Consider the following 18,332-nt stretch of genomic DNA (forward strand, 5'->3'; position numbering starts at 1 on the left):
TGCTAACTCCGGCGACTGACGTGTGTCCTAGGTAGAATTAACTTGATGACTGTATGGACCAATGTACTTCCGCTACAGCCTTCTAATCTAGGACCGAAGACACTTGTTCTTGATAAGGCAAATTCCACTCTGTTATTCCTTTAAGTCCTAGCGGTCCACTACCTTCTACCCATCCCATGATTGCTCAAACTGGCCCTTTGTGGTACCCATCAATGGGCACAAATCAGTCAATCTACAACCACTTTGAACCGGGGTTATCGAAAACATTGCACCTATATCGGACCAGATCGGATCGCGATGATTGCACCTTGTCGATCCACTCTTGACCAGAATGACGGTGCCTCCAGAATGAAGGTTCGAGTCCGAATGATGGTTCTGGTTGCGCACTTGAAGTAGGCGACCCCTCGCAGCTGATTGGTCCATTTCCATCCGTCTCACATTCTCCAAATTTCTCAAGCGCTTCACCACACAAACAACTCAATCCAAGTACTCGAGAATCCTCCTCGTCACACAGAACAGTTAAGCGCAGAAGCGCATGCGTTCGAGAGTTATTTCTGCAAGAACTACGATAGTTGCAAGATGGTGTGGTGTGCGTACGAGCGTCAGAGTGCTGCAACATTGGGAGAAAAACACAAGTAATCGGCTCGAGTCATCCTGGAAGCAGCTGAAGGACACGATGAGCTCTTTCATGGGGCTGGATGAATGTGTAGCGTCCATTATCTGTTACCAAACCAGAAGTGAGCGAAATTTTGATGGTGAAGTACACAAAGTTTCGATGGTTCATAATCCAAACTATGTCCGTGAAATGACCTCATTAGCAAATCTGGTGAGTCAACACGCGTGTGGCCTGATATTTCAGTAGTACACTTTCGCAATGAGTGGAGCAGCCTGGTATAATTTTCACGAAACAATTCCTGGATTCATTGCCATTACGAATAAGTCTGGATGTGACGAGGCTTTAGACGAACCAAGAGCTGAGTATTCCGTGAATAAGAAGAACTGGGTATGTTCGTGCTTGTTTATGTCGGCGCGTCTGCTTCCCTGTAGGCATGTATTCTACATTCGGAAAGCACTTTGCATGGAAGCAGCGATTCCAACTCTGTTTTTGCCATCAAGATGGTTGTTGTCTTCTCTACGTGCTGAAGTACATATAGACGATATTCCTGGCAAGGCGTTCTCGGTTGGATTAGTACTTGACGACAAGGATAAGCCGTGGAATACAAATCGAAAATTTCGCGAGGCCAAGTACGTAGCAAGTGAAATTACTGAGACCATGGCTGGTATGGGCATGCGTCAGTACCGCACAGCTCTTGACGTACTCAAGGAGGTAGCTCGGCGATTTAAGCGTGGCGAAAGTGAGGAAACTGCTCGACAGATAATATCTACCGTACTTCCACCCATGGCAGCTCCGGAGGATGTGTACGGTGATGGGTTCGAGTCGACGATACGTACAACCTTGGGCGTACCTCTGGAAGTGCCGTTGGAAACGCGACGATTGGAGGACGAGGTGGCATTTAACGCCGATAATGAAGCTGACTAAGTTTCCGAGCTCATGGTCAGTGAACACAACGTGGCCGACGTGGAGGCCTCTTTACTGGAGGAGAACCTAGTCACGACAACGCTTCATGAATTACAGCAACATGAGACTGGTTAAAGGCCGCTCGAAGGTGTGTATGCTTTACAACCAGAGGTTGCCACGCTACCAGCTGAGGCGGGCACCTTACAATCTGAGGTGGGCAAATTTTCCAGCTGAGCAACACGTGGAGATTGGTCAACAACTTCTACTAGCAGATGATGAGTTTGATATTGATCCACCTCCAAAATCTAGAGGAAGACCAAAGACAAAGGCTGCTGTAGTTAAGTCGAAGCGCAACCAAGCAATTACGATGACCAATGATGACTCAGAATTGCACAATATGGGTCTGAGCATAAAGACTATCGCAGAGATTCTGGCGAAAATCCCAACATTCATCTCCGCGGCCGAACGGCTGAGAAAGTTTCGAATATTTGTGTTTACCAAGAAGCCAAAGTCCCCAATTGCCTGGGAATTGAGTAATCTACCCAGTTCAAAGACGCTCATCACAGCAGACGAAATGGCTAGAGCGTTTCCGAAGGACATGCTACGCAAATGGGATGTCAAAGTTATTGCTTTGCAGAAAAAAACGCATAGGTGTCGCTGAACTTGATATCGCTATATAAATCCCAGGTGTTGGAGTTTTTACCACGGAAACGCTCAAGGTGATGAAGGAGTACCACCGAGCAACGGCAGCTGTGCGGTTAGTGGAAAGAGCTGTGACCTGGATTTCAACGATCAACTTTAAATTACCTGTCTACAAGCACTTTCAAGTACTGGAAGATTCAGATATGGGTGCAAAACTGAAACAACTACCATTACTTTCCCACGAGGTAAGTTCGAGCATAACGAATGGCTCAATTTAATACTGACAATATTTATGTAGATGGGTGTGCTTGACCTTGCAGCAAAAGGAAGTCTTGGCGACGAAATTATGACTACAGTGATGACCAAACTGTTTAGTGCCAATCCAATTCTGAACGTGGCAAGCCCCCACATGATCAGCGTCCCTGTCAACGGCAAAATTTGGACGGACAATCAAGCTCTGGTCACCCTGTTCTTCGGTGCTCCTACCGGAAAATTCCTTATACCTGTGAATTGCAATCAAAACCATTGGTGCTCAATAATGGTTGGCATCGGGGAGAAAAAGAAGCTGTACTACTACGATCCAATGGGATCTTCGTACAAGAATGGAGTTCGTTTAGCTGCGCAAGTGGTGAAACAGTTAATTACGGACCAACTATTGGATGGGTGTAGGGCTCAAAGCTACGGGTCTCATCTAGGGATTCAAACGGACAGCTACACTTGTGGTATTTACGTCCTGCTTGCCTTTGAACTGTTTGCTGGAGCTCCTTCGCCAGGAATCCTCGGCAAGAAAACCTTACAGTACTTGCGTTACAGATACTTACATATGTGCATCTAAGTAAATACACGAGGCGACCCAATTTGATGCACGCGTGAAGTGTGATAAAAACGAATTAATACACGGATGTTGATGCACTCTCACCCGTCCAAAGCTCAATGTCAACAGCAACTATTATGCGGATATACATTTGAAACGCGTATACTTTATGAGCTGGCTCTTTTTATGGATGGGCGTAAGTGGGATCGGCTGGTTGCAGGTGGGCACTATTGTCTCGTCCCATTAGAGAGGTTTCTGCACTCGTTGATCCCAGTCCATTCAAGATCAGCTGACGTAAAAGCTACATTTGAGACCGCGCAAAACACCGTGATGCTAGTTAACCATATTTGCGTTGTCGAGATAAACGCCGTTAAAGTTTGTCCACTGATTTTCGTACTTAAGTGATTTTGCCAGGGGGGTGATTTCTCTACAATGTCTAAATTTAGCCAGGTGTATCAGCGAAGAAGATCCAGACTGGAGGAACTAGCAGCGCTTCCTGACATCCCGCAAAGTGTCCACAATGTTGACGCTGAAAATGAGGAGGCAGCAAGTGGCATCAGCGACTGCAGCTTAGACAGCGACTGGGTTCCGGAAGCAGACGATGGATCAAGTGGAGGCGAGATCGCCGATTCAAGTGAAAACGAGGTTGGTGGCCCTGGGGATACTAGCATCATTTTGATTGGCGAAGAGCTTAGAGACCAGGTGAGCCGGCTCATACGCGAAGATAAGTGCGAGCAGAAGTGCTTGGAGGGCAAGGCAAAGGAGCTCGAGCAGCTATTGTGTTCACTTTCTCAAATGGCAAACGGAGAGAAGAAGCAGAATATCATTACGACGTTAGCTGTGCTTATGCAAACGGACACTGTTCTTCGCCATCGAGATCACGGATTACGACAACAGTTTCACTATTACCTTCCTATAGTGGGTCGTGTGTGTCGAAGGGCTTGGTGCGCATGCTACGGCGTGTCGACAGCGACTGGCACACGCTACAGAACGCGCATTAAAGAAGGCATATTCTCCATAAAAGCTCACGGTAACCGCCTTAACCAGCACGCAAGTGCAGTTGATCTCCGTTGGCTAGTTTCCTGGTTTGAAGAATTTGCTCGCTCTGCTGGTGATGTGGTGCCAGTACGCGTGAGAAAGCAGAAAACCGAGGACGAAGTCGTCAAACTGTACTATTCCGACGCAGAATACACGTTGCTACCGCCGTATTTCACGTGGGATCAGCTTTACCAAGAGATGCACAACTACGTCGAGCAAATTCGCTTACGTGTGCGGGAGCCAAGTCCAAGTACCTTCCGGCAGTACTTGTCCAAGCTCTGCCCTACCATACGCATTCGCTCTCCACGTAGCAATGTCTGCGATGTGTGCAGCATTTATTGGGCACGCATGCGTAGTGGTGCTACTGCAGCGGAGTCTGAAGAATTCGGAAAGCATACCGCTGCTGCCAGACTGATGAGGTAATGTGGATACTAGAATCAATTTGATTTACACGTCTGTTGAATGGGTGGATACTAACATCATTTTGATTTATAGGGAAGAATACAAGAAGGATCTTGCATCGGCAGATGAAGAACACGCTGTTATCATCATGGACTTCAGCCAGAATCTCACACTACCAAGTATCAGCAGCACCCCGTCCCAATGGTACTTCTTGTCGCTCCGAAGTGTGAACATGTTTGGAATTTACTACGCTAACGAAGCGATGCAGTATAATTACGTGTACGATGAGACCGTCACCGGTAAGGGGACTGACGAAGTGAACTCAATGTTGTATCACTTCATCAACCGAATCATCCTACCCGCTGGGTTTCGCCGTCTTACGATATATGCAGACAATTGTGGTGGCCAGAACAAGAACAACTACGTCGTGCGAATGCTATTAGCCCACATGTCTGATCTCGAGGTGATCAAGTTGAAATTTTTTGTCAAAGGACACACTAAGAATGCTGTAGACCGTGGTTTTGGCCATGTCCGAAAGCACTTAGCTCGTTTGGATATCCGGACGACGGACCAACTTATTGACGCGGTCAACGATGCGTCATCTACGTCCGCACTAGTGCACATTGAGGCGGAAAACCATATTATCAAAGAGTATCGAAACGTGGCCAAGGATGCCTACAAGAATCTCATCGGTATACAGAAGTATCAGCTATTTGAGATGCGCGAGGATAATCCAGGTGTAGTTGCGTGCAAGAAAGGCCCTGACTCTGATGCTGTGGTCCAAGACCTGCGCCGCAAGTATGACGGAATTGTGACGGATGCGACGCGTGTCCAAGTGCTCTTTACGGCCCACCTAGAACCCTTGCCGAAACCACCGCCAAACTGTGAAAAGATCCAAACCATCTACAACCAGGTACGCCGCTACGTTCCCGAGGAGTTTATCAACGATGCACTGTACGACCCGCCCAACGATGAGGATGAACGTAAGGCGAAAGCTATTCAGAAAGCTCGCGCCGAGAAGCGCAAAGAAGCAACGAAGAAAAAGAAACGAGCGAGGGCCGCTGCCTCTGAGTCTGCAACTGATGCAGCGGCTGAATTAACTGATGAAGCACAAGGAAAAACAGCCCACTCAGCAGGAGAAGAAACGCACTCGAACAATCTAAATCGTCAGCAAATCAAAATGATGCTAATCTGGAATCTCTAAATTTAGCATCTTCATCTCAAAATATACACCTGGATTTTAAAAGCGATTTGTTGGCAAAGCTTTTTAGGTGGGATTGGCTTCAAATTTGAGCTTTTGAGTGGTACCAAACGATTCGTATGACAATTTTACACTGGATTGACCAATAAAAATTTTTTTGAAATTGTCTCGCCGAATCGGAGACAACTTTTTCAAACAAACTTTGTGTGAAAACGACTGAATAAAATTTTCTCGACAAGGTCTCATTTTGTAGAAGAGACATTCATCTTTGCAATGGTGTATCTAATCGAATGGTTAACTAGCATTGATTTGTTTTGCGCGGGCTCATTTATGTGTATTACCCAGGAATTTGCTTTCAGATGATCTTGAGATTTTGCAAGTTTCAAGAAAAGTTTTCTCTGTTGGCGACCTTAAACAATCAATTTATCAGCACAGCTCTCCCCGTCCAACTGTTTTTCTACGTACCATGGTCAACCAAGTCGAGTTGCTGCAATGGTACATCATGACGCGGCGGAACTTCAGCCGCAAGAAAAAGATGCGTTACCTGAGCCTAATTGACTGCGTAGAGCGGCCCTTAATTCCTAACGTGTCCTTTGACTTGGCACGCTACACTAACGCTAACTGTGAGCATGAGTTTCGTTTCGACGTGGCTGGAATCCATGAGCTGTTTTCGTTGCTGCGTATTCCAGATGAAGTGGTTACTGTCTACAATGGCAAAGTTCACGATCGCTGTCCTGGTATCGAGGCTCTGTGCATCATGATTCGCCGCCTCGCTACCCCAATGCGCTACTACGACATGCTACAGGTTTTTGGAAGCTCTCGTGGACGGCTAAGCAGAATTTTTCTACACATGATCGACTACGTGCACGACACCTTCTCGGACAAGCTGTACATGCCGACCCACATCGTGGCAGCGAGGATCAATGACTACTGCGCGTCTGTGCCCTCTCACCGTTGAAGCTGTTGTTCTGCGTACGTGCAGCTAACCCGAGTCGTTGTATCTGCCGTGCACGCGAGTGTAGTAGCGACATCCTTGCCCGGGAAGATCCACTCTGGACGGTAGCACTATATACAGGCTCTCGCGCGTACGTCGTGTTACTACGTGGGCTTCAAACCCGTGGAGGAAAGGCACGCACGTGTCCGGGTCTATCTAGGAGAGGAGGCGGTGAGCTCGTGGCGTTGGGGTCGACGGGGATCTCTCCGTCTGGCTGGATGTCGTGCTCGATCGCCAAGTTGTTCCCAATTTCTTCGTTACACTTGTAATTTACGTGGTAGCTGGCACTTAAGCACCTCGCAAAATTAATATTGATGCTTGCAGACTGCGAATAGAAAAGGAGGCCACAGAAATGTAGCTTTGTGCTATCTTGGTCCCTTGTCTAAACGCAGGACTGGACTGGGAATTGTTAGATGCAGAAACCTCTCTATTGTCTTCTAGATGGGCACACGAACACGTGCCTTCTAAATAAGGGCGATAAATTATAAAAAAAAATTAATGGAATTACTATTGAGGGGTTCTTTATCGCCTAAAAAAAATCCAGTCACTATAAGAATGTCTTCCTCTCATTGGTTGACCCCTTGTTTTCTTTTCTCACACTCATTTTCAGCCAAACTCTCAAGGCAACAATGGACCCTCCGAAGAAGCCGCAGAAAACCGTTGACGCGCCGAGCTACCCGATGGCCACAGGCCAGCCCGTCCAAGTGGATGCACACGGCCGCCCTGTGGTCGAAGCCGTGCCTGCCTCGCCCGGTAGCTTTCCAGCCGTCCAGACTCGTGTGGTGCCTAACAACTCCAACATTCGCCGCGACGCGCAGAGCAACGCACTGTGCAACAAGTGCTCAGCGCCATACCCGCTTCCCGCTGGCTGCACGAGCTGGAGATGCCGAAACTGTGGAGAACTGAATAACGCCAGCATCTACGGCAACGAATGGTGCAACATCCTGTAGAAGGAAGTGGCAAATGGTGGCTCAAAAGAGACAAGAATCTCACATTTATTTTACATAACCAGATGAAGGAGTGACTGTTGTTGCAACTGGGATTGAATGTCAAAGTAACGTTAGGTTGAGTGCTGGCGCAACGATCTTCATCTCCCACCGAAGCAGGCCTTGCAGTGTATCCGCAGCATTTCGTTGCGCGTCTTCTTCAGTGCAATAGTCGGTTCTGCCAGCCCATACAACTTGTTGATACTTTTCGCCTGTCATCGCGTTCTCCACGTCGTACGCTTCAGTAGTAAGGGCGAGGTCGGCCCACGCTATTTTCCGACCAGCTTCGTCTCGATGGATGCTGTCGCTGGGATAATCAACAGCGACGCTCTGTGTACCCAAGACGTACCCCGTGCCAGTAATTGTACTACCGTGTGAGCATGAGAACTCTTTGGTCGCTTCGACTAAGAAGTGTACGAATACCGAACGAAAAATAGAGATATCGCTAGGAGAATCAACATCACGTACAAACACGTAGGCGTTTGGGTTCATCTGCTGGAGAACTTCAAGTCTGGACGTTTCGGCTTTGACAGTCTTGAACCTTGACAACTGAATGTCATTCGTCCACGTCTTGTGCATGATGTCGAGCACGTTGAGGTTGGTGAACTTTTTCAAGAAGACGAACTCCATCACACTACCTTCGACGCGTTGTATGATGTCCCAACCAAAGGCTTGCATTCGATGCGTGCGTTTGTCCACAAGTCCGGATGGAGGGTTCAGTCGATTCTCGACGTGGCGGATATCCCGTTTATTGTCTAGAATGGTACGAGTCAGATCCCACTCAGTCAGAGGGTGGAACCCCAACTCTTTCTCTGCCTGAACCTCATCCACCGTATCAAGTTGCACCTCCACAGCGCTCTGAAACTTCTGTGTGGCAGCCAAACTGCTAGCTTCGAAGTCGAGAACGCGCTGGATCTGGAGCGTCCACGCTGCCTTTTGCTTGAGCATCGAGCGTAGAAGCAGCTTCTCGGCTCCGAGTTGTTTTGCCAGCGCCGCCAAGTCTGGGTGGCCTTGTTCGTCGCTGTGATCCATATGTAGTGTAGCCAACTCGGTGTCTTTATTTGCGGCTTCAGCCCGACGACACAGCTCTGCATACTCTTTCTCGAGCTCAATTACTGTGCTTTTCATTGCTAGCAGCTCTTGTCGTTGTCGCTGGCGGATTTTACGCATGCCAACGCGGTTCTTGACGCGACGCGCCTCCTGCTCTGCTGGGGTTAACTTGCGTCGGTACATGATGAAAGAGAGAATGACTTCGAAGAAGCTGAGCGTGCGCTACTATCAGGAGTGAGTACTTTGTGGCCTGAGGAGAGCAAGAGAGTTAACCGGGATAGACAAGCGATGTGCCATGCCACATCATCAAAGATGGCCAAGAGACAATACCATTGGCTCTTGCGCCGCCGTCTTGTAGGCAACAACTGTGGGATGCAATCACCGTGTGGCAGACTCCGTGTGGACTATAGAGCAGGTTAAGCGGATGGCAGTAGCCGCATGTAGTAAGAACCACGTCTAGGTTCATCGTCATCATGAATGGCGTTCTTTTGGGCGTAAACACTTCACTGTACTGGGCATGACGCATGCCAACAAGTGTTGGAAGTGCCACGTGTATTCATAGCCACTGTAATAGCAACAGAGATGGATCGTGTGGTGACAAGAAGCACGCCTCTAATCGACGGCTCGAAAATCGCCGGTATCGAGCACTCGGTCATGGTCGCCATTGTCTAATCTACCGTAGTACAAGCGCCGGCATTGCATTCTTCGCCTGCTTGCTTGCCTGGTGAAATCTGTATACTAGTACTTAGTGTGCATATTATAGTGTTTTGTGTTACACCCACGCCGGATTATCTTGGACGTTAAACAAGACCAGTCTGAACATTCTCATAATTTTTTTTTTTTTGTTTTTGTCTTGATACTATTCGCTAGAGGACGCGATCGAAAAGGGTGTCCGAGGGAGTGACAATTCATGCTCGTTCATCTCGCTCGGGAAACTAAATTCAAAGTTAACTTTTACTTGAAAATCCTGTACTGGCGTGTTGGTGACATTTCATTATTAGTCACCCACCAACAAGTGTCGAGTGGTGCAAGAAGCATCTCCATGAAATAAGCGAGCTGTGGTGTTAAAATTGCACTGAACGTATCCCTTCACAGGGATACAACAAACACGCCAATACGACTCGCCTATTGACAACGTCGATTTTATTGGAGATGTTGGTCCAGGCAAGTTTCCGCTGTTTCTGTGTCTGTATTTCAAATTTCGAGATAGCCCTCTTTCCGTGACCACTCCGCTCAGCATTTTGTTTCAGCAGATTATACTTCAGCCAGTATAACGACGGGAGTTGACGCGTGAAGGCTACGACACTCGACGCAAGTAGCGCTTGCACGGTGCTCTCTGTGCTTGTATTTAATTTAAGTACACGCGTGGTCTTCCACGATCAACTGGGGGTCTTGCGTTTCGTGCTGGGTTATCTCATATTGAGCTTCCGCAGTGTGTCTTCCAGTTTTTGTGGTTCTTATTTCACGAATCTTACCAGTGCAGTCAACCAGCTACAAATATTAAGTGCGTCCACACTTAGTTTTGCTATTGTAGCTGTCGGCATTCAATGGCACTCGAGAACGATCGCAGCGTTGTCGAGATTGCCACCAATCCACAGACAAATGATGACGAGAGGGATGGATGAGATTGTGTGTAATCAGGTGAATCTGTATGATGCTGTGTGGCGGCGATAAAATGATTTGTAGACGAGCTGGTGTCAAGGGTCTTGAGTCAAGACCGGATCGCTCTGCTTCAATCTGGAGCTTCAAGCTATGTCTAGTTAATTGCATCCACGCGATCGGTGTTGACGACTGTCAGCAAAATCAGTGGTACGATGAACGCGTGGCATGTCTACATGAAAAGCCGAAGTCATTTCCTGCTCTACACGCACGCAATGGACAAGTATATGTATATTATACAAAGTTATTCGTTTCTATCTGTATGTCACATTTAACCCTTTAAGTGCAGCTAATCGAGACCAGATTAAGTGCCGGTGCGATCACTGACATCTCCCAGCGCAGCATGCACTGCAGAGTATCAGATGCATTCTGCAGAGCGTGTTCCTCGCTGCAATAATCATGGCGACCAGCCCAACGCACGTATTGGTTGGTCTCGCCTGTTATCGAGTCAACGACGTCGTATATTCCGATGGATAGAGCTACATCGGCCCATGCGAGCTTTCCAGACAATTCTTCTACGGACAGATGCTGCGCTTTGTCAGTAACCACACTGTGAGTCCCCAAGATGTAGCCTGTACCAGTTACTACACCACTGGTGTTGAGTGGAACTTCTCTAGTATCCTCAATTAGGAATCGAGCGACAACCGACCGAAAAATGTTAATATCGCCTGTGGAGGACACGTCGTGTACGAACACAAAAGCGTTTGGACCCATTTGCTGAATGACTTGCAGGCGAAGTGTCTCCCCTCTGACCTTCCTCAAAAGCTCAAGTTCCAAGTCATTCGCTAACGTTGTCTGCAAGATTTCGTGGACATTAAGCCCTGAAAATTTCTTCGTGAATACGAACTCCATCACACCGCCCTCGATCCGCTGTATAATATCCCAGCCAAAAGCTTGCATGCGGTGGGAACGTGTGCTGCCCGCCGTCTGGAGTAGAAGATTTTCGACGTGACGGGTGTCGCGCTTATTGTCCAAGATAATCCGCGTAAGGTCCCAGTCGGTCAAGCGACGGAATCCAAGTTCTTTCTCGGCCTGGTCTTCCGTTAGTATGTCTAGATTTAACTGTCTTGCGCTGCTCTGGACACGTGTTGTTGTTGTAAATATATCGCTCATTTCGAAGTCCACCGCGCGTTGTAACTGGTGTTCCCACGTAATTTTTTGCTTCAGCATGGTCTGCAGGTAAAGGTTTTCAGCTCCTAGTCGCTTAGCTAACGCAACCACTTCGGCATACATTCGATCTCGACACGTTTTAGGCAGCTCAGCATCTGAGTTCTTTGCTTTGTTGGCTGAGCGTTGGGACAGCTCTGCGTACTGTTTCTCGAGTACTGACAGCGTGGTTTGCATCTCCTGTAGCTCCTGACGTCTACGTTGTCTCGCTTTACGCATGCATTCGCGGTTCTTCAGGCGGTGCGTTTCAAGATCGGCTGGGCTTCGTTTGCGTCGCGCCATCGATTACCGTCGTTTGTTGTTCTTGGTGCGATAATTGAAAATGAAGTACCGGTGAAATAAAGATGTGGTGTCTACTCTTGCAACGGTTGATGCTGCGTTTCAGGCATCAAATATGACGATGGTGTGTAGTGGCTGATACAGTGGTGCGCCCCGTTTTCGCAGGGGTGGACCATATAGGGTTTGCAAACACTTCAGGTTTCAGCAAGGAATGTAGAGGATATATTTTGCAAAAGACACATTATATCCGGAAGTTTATCAAATTCCGAGGGAGCGAAAACGGGATGCAGTACTGTATCCATAATATTCTGACGCAAGGATCGAGGGCTGCGCCGAGATGATTGTGGTGCTACAGCTCACGACCGACTGAAGTGACATGATAGGCTTGACGTTTGGTATTGAAAGCAAAATAGTAATTGGAAGTCCGAATTATCAAAGCAGGTTTATTTAGACTTATTTAGTCTGTGTGATCTCCTATTTAGAATCGCCATATCAATTTAGACTCCGATATCATCAAGTGATTAGCAAATTGAACCGTATGCTTAATCGGACTCGAAACTGATTTGTAAGTAAATAAGCCAGAATGTCACGTTCAAACTCGACATTACAAACTTAATCGGCTAAACAAATACAGCAAGCTAGCCGTGCATCTATGCTTCCAGCAAGGCTAGGTGAATCCTAAGTGATTGCAAAGGACCACGGGGCACCTGGTAGTAACAGGAAGCTATGTAGAAGATTTATCCGGCGTACAAATAATGGCTGTTTTGCTCAATAGACACACAAGGCACCTCTTGCCTCATTATCTAATTTTGGCGAAGTGGTTTATTCATTAGTGGTTTATTCTAACTGGATTCACCACTCCAATCGATTAACAGAAATTGCACCATAATCGGTTCTATACCCTGTTTTGCAGATACGCAAATCTGATTTAGATAATATGATAAGCTAATAGGGAAAGGACATTTCTAGCCGTGTTTCGCGATAATATTTTAGGTTATTAAACAAAGGTAGGGTCGCTCTATTCAGAGATGTCTCGTGGACCCGGTAGTCAAAGTACGAATCACATAAGGGCGAATTCCTACAATGGTGATTGAGACTACGTACAAGAGGAATACCTTGAAGTGGAGGGGCCTATCAAAGTTACAAAAGGCCGGCCATGTTTGTGATAATGATCATAGGCACTCCAATGCCACCACAACCACGAGATGCGTTCAGCTTTGTGCTTCGTTAGAAACCGGTTTATTTGCACTTATTAAGAGCGTTTATTTTCCGGACATTGAAATGGGTAACACACAGCCGAAGATTCCTCAAGTGGATTCAAGAAGCAAGCCGTTGCAACAGTGATAAATCTTAATAATATTTTGCAGGCGCAACCCATGGATTTTTACTAAACTACGATAAATACTATTTTCTGGAATGGTGAGTAAAGATCAAAGTGACGTGAGGTTAAGCACTGATGTGATAATCTTCATCTTCCACCGAAGCAGGCCTTGCAGTGTATCCGCAGCATTTCGTTGCACGTCTTCTTCAGTGCAAAAGTCGGTTCTGCCAGCCCATACAACTTGTTGATACTTTTCGCCTGTCATCGCGTTCTCCACGTCGTACGCTTCAGTAGTAAGGGCGAGGTCGGCCCACGCTATTTTCCGACCAGCTTCATCTCGATGGATGCTGTCGCTGGGGTAATCAACAGCGACGCTCTGTGTACCCAAGACGTACCCCGTGCCAGTAAGTGTACTACCGTCTGAGCATGAGAACTCTTTGGTCGCTTCGACTAAGAAGTGTACGAATACCGAACGAAAAATAGAGATATCGCTAGGAGAATCAACATCACGTACAAACACGTAGGCGTTTGGGTTCATCTGCTGGAGAACTTCAAGTCTGGACGTTTCGGCTTTGACAGTCTTGAACCTTGACAACTGAATGTCATTCGTCCACGTCTTGTGCATGATGTCGAGCACGTTGAGGTTGGTGAACTTTTTCAAGAAGACGAACTCCATCACACTACCTTCGACGCGTTGTATGATGTCCCAACCAAAGGCTTGCATTCGATGCGTGCGTTTGTCCACAAGTCCGGATGGAGGGTTCAGTCGATTCTCGACGTGGCGGATATCCCGTTTATTGTCTAGAATGGTACGAGTCAGATCCCACTCAGTCAGAGGGTGGAACCCCAACTCTTTCTCTGCCTGAACCTCATCCACCGTATCAAGTTGCACCTCCACAGCGCTCTGAAACTTCTGTGTGGCAGCCAAACTGCTAGCTTCGAAGTCGAGAACGCGCTGGATCTGGAGCGTCCACGCTGCCTTTTGCTTGAGCATCGAGCGTAGAAGCAGCTTCTCGGCTCCGAGTTGTTTTGCCAGCGCCGCCAAGTCTGGGTGGCCTTGTTCGTCGCTGTGATCCATGTGTAGTGTAGCCAACTCGGTGTCTTTATTTGCAGCTTCAGCCCGACGACACAGCTCTGCATACTCTTTCTCGAGCTCAATTACTGTGCTTTTCATTGCTAGCAGCTCTTGTCGTTGTCGCAGGCGGATTTTACGCATGCCAACGCGGTTCTTGACGCGACGCGCCTCCTGCTCTGCTGGGGTTAACTTGCGTTGAAACATACTGAGAACTACGGGTAGTGCTAACTCGTGACTTAAGAGGAGGAATGAGCGCGGCGGATCAATGCCTGAGTCGTGCGTTTCATGAGTTCAGAGTGCTTTGAGGTGTGAAAAGCACAGCTTTACCCGGGTTATACACAGCGAGTCGTGCCACATCATCCCACGCGTCGGATCCTCAGATCTTCGCAGTCTGGTGCAATGGCGAAGCGCCTTAGGCAACCCCTGTACTGTACGCAGTGTACATCTCACGACCAGTTCGTTAAACTAACGAACCACGTTGAGTTTCAATTGTCGGGATCGATGGCTTGACATTATTAATTTTTTTTTACAGATATCTTGTGTCTGGCTGGGGATACAGTTGAACACATGTATCCTACTCTGGCTCTACTAGATCATCTACTTGTTCCCCTTGGCCTTGGCGAGGACAACGGTAGCATCAAACTTGCTCTAACTCCCGATTTTCGACACTTACCAACCTTGGTTTAAAGTCCGGGACATTTACATGCATTTTTTATCCGACAAATGTTACTAATTTACCAACAAGTTTAACTTTTTAAAAGGAAGGAAAACGGACTACCTACTTCTCATATTCTTAGCTGTAAAGTAGATATCCAACCAGCTGTGGTATCTACCGTTAATGGGAAACGCCCAGCGGTAGTTGAGATGAGCGAGGTACCAATACCACAAACATTCATCAATATTGAGATGTTCGGCTGAATAATGTCTGCCGTTACTGCAACAGGTAGCGCCGCATCCAACTTGGCAGCCATGTAGTACAATCTCAACAGCCTTTGATGGCATTTCCCTCAGTCCACTTCGTCATAATTTACTATTAATACCATATTTTTTTAATCATTATTCCTTATTAAGAAATTCGACTTTTGAGGATCTGTGATCGAAAATATTACTTGAACAATTAACTATGCTTCATTGTGTAGTGATTCTTCCTAGCCGTGTTGTCTTGCAGTAGTGTGCGGACCAAATTTACTGCTCGCGTCAAAATCTTACGCGAGATAGATGTTATTTTCTTTTTTTATTGTTCAGAGATCCTCTATTTATGTTGAATTAAGTTGGTAGATGTTAATTTCTCACCGCATTGATTTCAAATACATTCTAGACGTTCCAAACAACATTGACCCCCTACAAATAAGTCAAAAGCCGTGTAAACACCAAAAACCATACTCAAAGTTAAAAATAAACTAGTTTTTTGTTAAGCCACAATAAAACTCTATTGCATTCAAAAACAGCAGGTTTTATCAGCCCTGGTGACTTGGTAAGATCTTCTGCCAAAGCGGTTGAAGTTTTAGTTAAAGTTATTGAAAGTTAGACGGTATATTGCGTTATCGTCGTCTTCTCTGCAAGAGAATTTACGCCGATGACATCAACGAGTGGTTTTAAATGTAATAGGTGGCGGCACCGCGCTCATGTTGCTAGTACGGTACGATGAACTGCTTTTCTTAGTCAATTTGGATTCTTGTTGCATGAATGACAGTCCTCCGGACGAAATCTCTTGTGGAAACCACAATGTTAGTCTTTACAGTTCCAACAAGAATTTCAAAATATCTGTAAGTATTCAGAACTTCGCCTTGCAAAGTGCATCATTAGTTTTCCGGATTTACATAAGTGATAACTGTTTGAGTAGCTTCCATTGCTGCGTACTGGTAACCCCGTATAATTTTCTCCACATTTAATTACTAGTTGAGACAAGATTGAGTGCCGGTGCGATCACTAACATCTCCCAGCGCAGCATGCATTGTACTGTATCAGAGGCGTTACGTTGAGCGTGTTCCTCGCTGCAATAATCTGTTCGACCTGCCCAACACACGTACTGGTACGTCTCACCTGTAGTCGGGTCGACCACGTCGTATATCCCGACGGACAGAGAAACGTCGGCCCATGCGAGCCTTCCAGACAACTCTTCATCTGACAAATGCTGCGCTTTGTCAGTGATAACACTGTGGGTGCCCAATACATAGCCATTCCCAGTAACCAAACCACTAGACTTGCTCAAAGCAGACGTGTTCAGCTGGAACTCTCTGGTGTCTTCAATTAAAAACCGTGCGACGACCGACCTGAAGATACCGATATCGCCGGTGGAGGACACGTCGTGTACGAACACAAAAGCGTTTGGACCCAGCTGCTGGATAACTTGCAGACGCAGCGTCTCCGCTTTAATCTTCCTGCACAATTCAAGCTCCAGGTCATTCGCCAATGTTGTCTGCAAGATTTCGTGGACATTAAGTCCTGAAAATTTCTTCGTGAATACGAACTCCATCACACCGCCTTCGATTCGCTGTATAATATCCCAGCCAAAAGCTTGCATGCGGTGGGAACGTGTGCTGCTCGCCGTCTGGAGTAGTCGATTTTCAACATGACGGGTGCCGCGCTTATTGTCCAAGATGATTCGTGTAAAATCCATGTCGGTCAAGCGACGGAATCCAAGTTCTTTCTCGGCTTGGGCTTCGTCCAGCACGTCGAGATTCAGCTTCCACGTGTGGCTCTGAGAATTAAATGGGCGCACTATATCGCTCGCGTCGAAGTCCACAATCCGTTGCACTTGGCGTTCCCAGATAATCTTCTGTTTGAGCATGGTCTGCAGGTAAAGATTCTCCGCTCCAAGGCGCTTAGCTGCAGCGACGGCTTCGGCATACATTCCATCCTGATATATCTGGGTTAAGGGTGTATCACTGCTCTGTGCTGCTTTGGCCGAGCGCTGGGACAGCTCTGCGTACTGTCTTTCAAGTGCTGAAACTGTGGTTTGCATGTCTTGCAGTTCCTGACGTTGGCGTTGTCTTGCTCTACGCATGCACTCGCGGTTCGTCAGGCGGTGCTTGGCAAGTTTGGCTGGACTCCGTTCGCGTGACTGCGCCATCGATTAGCTCTTCCGGTATTTTGCGTATTGGAGAGTGAGTGGAAAGTGAACGCCAGAAAAAAAGCAAATTTGTCTATATGCTGCGTATCCGTGAGTCGTATACCCTTGAAGATTAAGAAAGGCAATGGACAACTGTTGATGCCAAGCGAAGGGCGCGCTTGATCAAAAGATGACGAGACCATGTCGTGGATACAGCCTGGCTTGAGGCTGGCCTAGAACAACAGTCTCTAGCAACATGATCTGAATCCGTCTGGCTTTGAAGTGGAGATTGTTCAAGCAGTTTCATTGACATTGTTTAGTACAAGTACGGTAGTGTGGTGGCTCACCAGCGACCACGTAGGACAAATGATTACGATCATTTGGTCAGGTACGTGATCAACGTACGTTTTTCTCATTGTCGATCGAAAACAGCAAACTAAAATGCTAGAAACCAATTCAATGTATTTGAAAAAGTAAAGTCGTCCGCGGACGAAAGCTACCGGTTGCTTATCTCTTGAGGTGGCTGACGTACTTGAACGTGAGGTAAATAGCTATCTGAAGCACGGCCCAAATCACGAGTAGCCCCGCCATGAAGTCGTATTTGCGCTCGGGGTGGAAGTCGTATGTCTTCTTGACGAACGCTGCCACTGTCAAATTTGATGCAACACCTTTTGTTGTCACGGTAATAATGTCCTGATTGTCGCCGAACTGAATACCAGCCAATGCAGAGAGAGAGTAGTACGAAGGCATCAAGTACTGGAACCATTTGTAGCCCGGTTTCATTGCCGTACGAGGCAGCAGGAAGCCCGAGAAGAGGTTGAACAAACACGACAGAGCACCCACAGCCACGTTCGCCACCTTCTCGTTCGGCATCAAAGCAGACATCCACTGACCCACGTACGTACACGCCGACGTGTAGAGGTAGAAGATGAACATGAAGAAGAAGAAATCCTTCACGTTATCACTCCAACCGACCAGCCAGTACTCGATGGACACGAACATGCTGATCACGACGATAAGATACGGCACCTCGGCGAGCCACAGCGACAGACTGTACGGCAACGGACCGTAGTAATTCGACATCCGTTCACGGTAGAACACGGCACGCTCAGCGCACGTCACCTCCAGTACCG

At 47.2% G+C, this 18,332-nt stretch overlaps 10 protein-coding genes across 10 annotated transcripts in view; 5 read left to right on the forward strand and 5 right to left on the reverse strand.

Annotated features, from left to right (window-relative positions):
* Positions 1–874: 874 nt before the first annotated feature.
* PPTG_10567 (hypothetical protein) lies at positions 875–1,540 on the forward strand (the record flags this gene model as incomplete). The annotated part of the gene is made up of 1 exon (XM_008905941.1): positions 875–1,540. The coding sequence occupies one exon, from the start codon at positions 875–877 to the stop codon at positions 1,538–1,540; it is 666 nt and encodes a 221-aa protein (XP_008904189.1).
* A 100-nt stretch (positions 1,541–1,640) lies between these two features.
* On the forward strand, positions 1,641–2,996 carry PPTG_22740 (hypothetical protein; the record flags this gene model as incomplete). The annotated part of the gene is made up of 3 exons (XM_008905942.1): positions 1,641–2,052; positions 2,207–2,406; positions 2,460–2,996. 3 exons carry the CDS (start codon positions 1,641–1,643, stop codon positions 2,994–2,996), a joined length of 1,149 nt encoding a protein of 382 aa, XP_008904190.1.
* A 335-nt stretch (positions 2,997–3,331) lies between these two features.
* PPTG_10568 (hypothetical protein) lies at positions 3,332–5,665 on the forward strand. Its single transcript, XM_008905943.1, has 2 exons — positions 3,332–4,432; positions 4,509–5,665. The coding sequence occupies exons 1-2, from the start codon at positions 3,408–3,410 to the stop codon at positions 5,617–5,619; spliced, it is 2,136 nt and encodes a 711-aa protein (XP_008904191.1). The 5' UTR covers positions 3,332–3,407; the 3' UTR covers positions 5,620–5,665.
* A 318-nt stretch (positions 5,666–5,983) lies between these two features.
* On the forward strand, positions 5,984–6,943 carry PPTG_10569 (hypothetical protein). The gene has a single exon (XM_008905944.1). The coding sequence runs from the start codon at positions 6,083–6,085 to the stop codon at positions 6,572–6,574; it is 492 nt and encodes a 163-aa protein (XP_008904192.1). The 5' UTR covers positions 5,984–6,082; the 3' UTR covers positions 6,575–6,943.
* A 226-nt stretch (positions 6,944–7,169) lies between these two features.
* Positions 7,170–8,716, forward strand: PPTG_10570 (hypothetical protein). Its single transcript, XM_008905945.1, has one exon. The coding sequence runs from the start codon at positions 7,240–7,242 to the stop codon at positions 7,558–7,560; it is 321 nt and encodes a 106-aa protein (XP_008904193.1). The 5' UTR covers positions 7,170–7,239; the 3' UTR covers positions 7,561–8,716.
* PPTG_10571 (hypothetical protein) lies at positions 7,575–8,941 on the reverse strand. Its single transcript, XM_008905946.1, has one exon. The coding sequence runs from the start codon at positions 8,827–8,829 to the stop codon at positions 7,660–7,662; it is 1,170 nt and encodes a 389-aa protein (XP_008904194.1). The 5' UTR covers positions 8,830–8,941; the 3' UTR covers positions 7,575–7,659.
* Positions 8,942–10,584: 1,643 nt separating this feature from the next.
* On the reverse strand, positions 10,585–11,754 carry PPTG_10572 (hypothetical protein; the record flags this gene model as incomplete). The annotated part of the gene is made up of 1 exon (XM_008905947.1): positions 10,585–11,754. One exon carries the CDS (start codon positions 11,752–11,754, stop codon positions 10,585–10,587), a length of 1,170 nt encoding a protein of 389 aa, XP_008904195.1.
* A 1,427-nt stretch (positions 11,755–13,181) lies between these two features.
* PPTG_10573 (hypothetical protein) lies at positions 13,182–14,351 on the reverse strand (the record flags this gene model as incomplete). The annotated part of the gene is made up of 1 exon (XM_008905948.1): positions 13,182–14,351. One exon carries the CDS (start codon positions 14,349–14,351, stop codon positions 13,182–13,184), a length of 1,170 nt encoding a protein of 389 aa, XP_008904196.1.
* A 1,563-nt stretch (positions 14,352–15,914) lies between these two features.
* Positions 15,915–16,939, reverse strand: PPTG_10574 (hypothetical protein; the record flags this gene model as incomplete). The annotated part of the gene is made up of 1 exon (XM_008905949.1): positions 15,915–16,939. A coding segment is annotated over one exon (904 nt), but the record flags the coding sequence as incomplete, so codon positions are not given.
* A 702-nt stretch (positions 16,940–17,641) lies between these two features.
* Positions 17,642–18,332, reverse strand: part of PPTG_22741 (hypothetical protein) — a 4,351-nt gene continuing 3,660 nt past the window's right edge. Inside the window, exon 2 of the mRNA XM_008905950.1 lies at positions 17,642–18,321. Within this exon, the coding sequence (XP_008904198.1) occupies positions 17,707–18,321 (615 nt within the window). The 3' untranslated portion in view covers positions 17,642–17,706. The remainder of the gene's footprint in view (positions 18,322–18,332) is intronic.

The sequence above is a fragment of the Phytophthora parasitica genome (genome assembly GCF_000247585.1).
Source record: "Phytophthora parasitica INRA-310 unplaced genomic scaffold supercont2.22, whole genome shotgun sequence".
Lineage (NCBI taxonomy): Eukaryota > Oomycota > Peronosporomycetes > Peronosporales > Peronosporaceae > Phytophthora > Phytophthora nicotianae.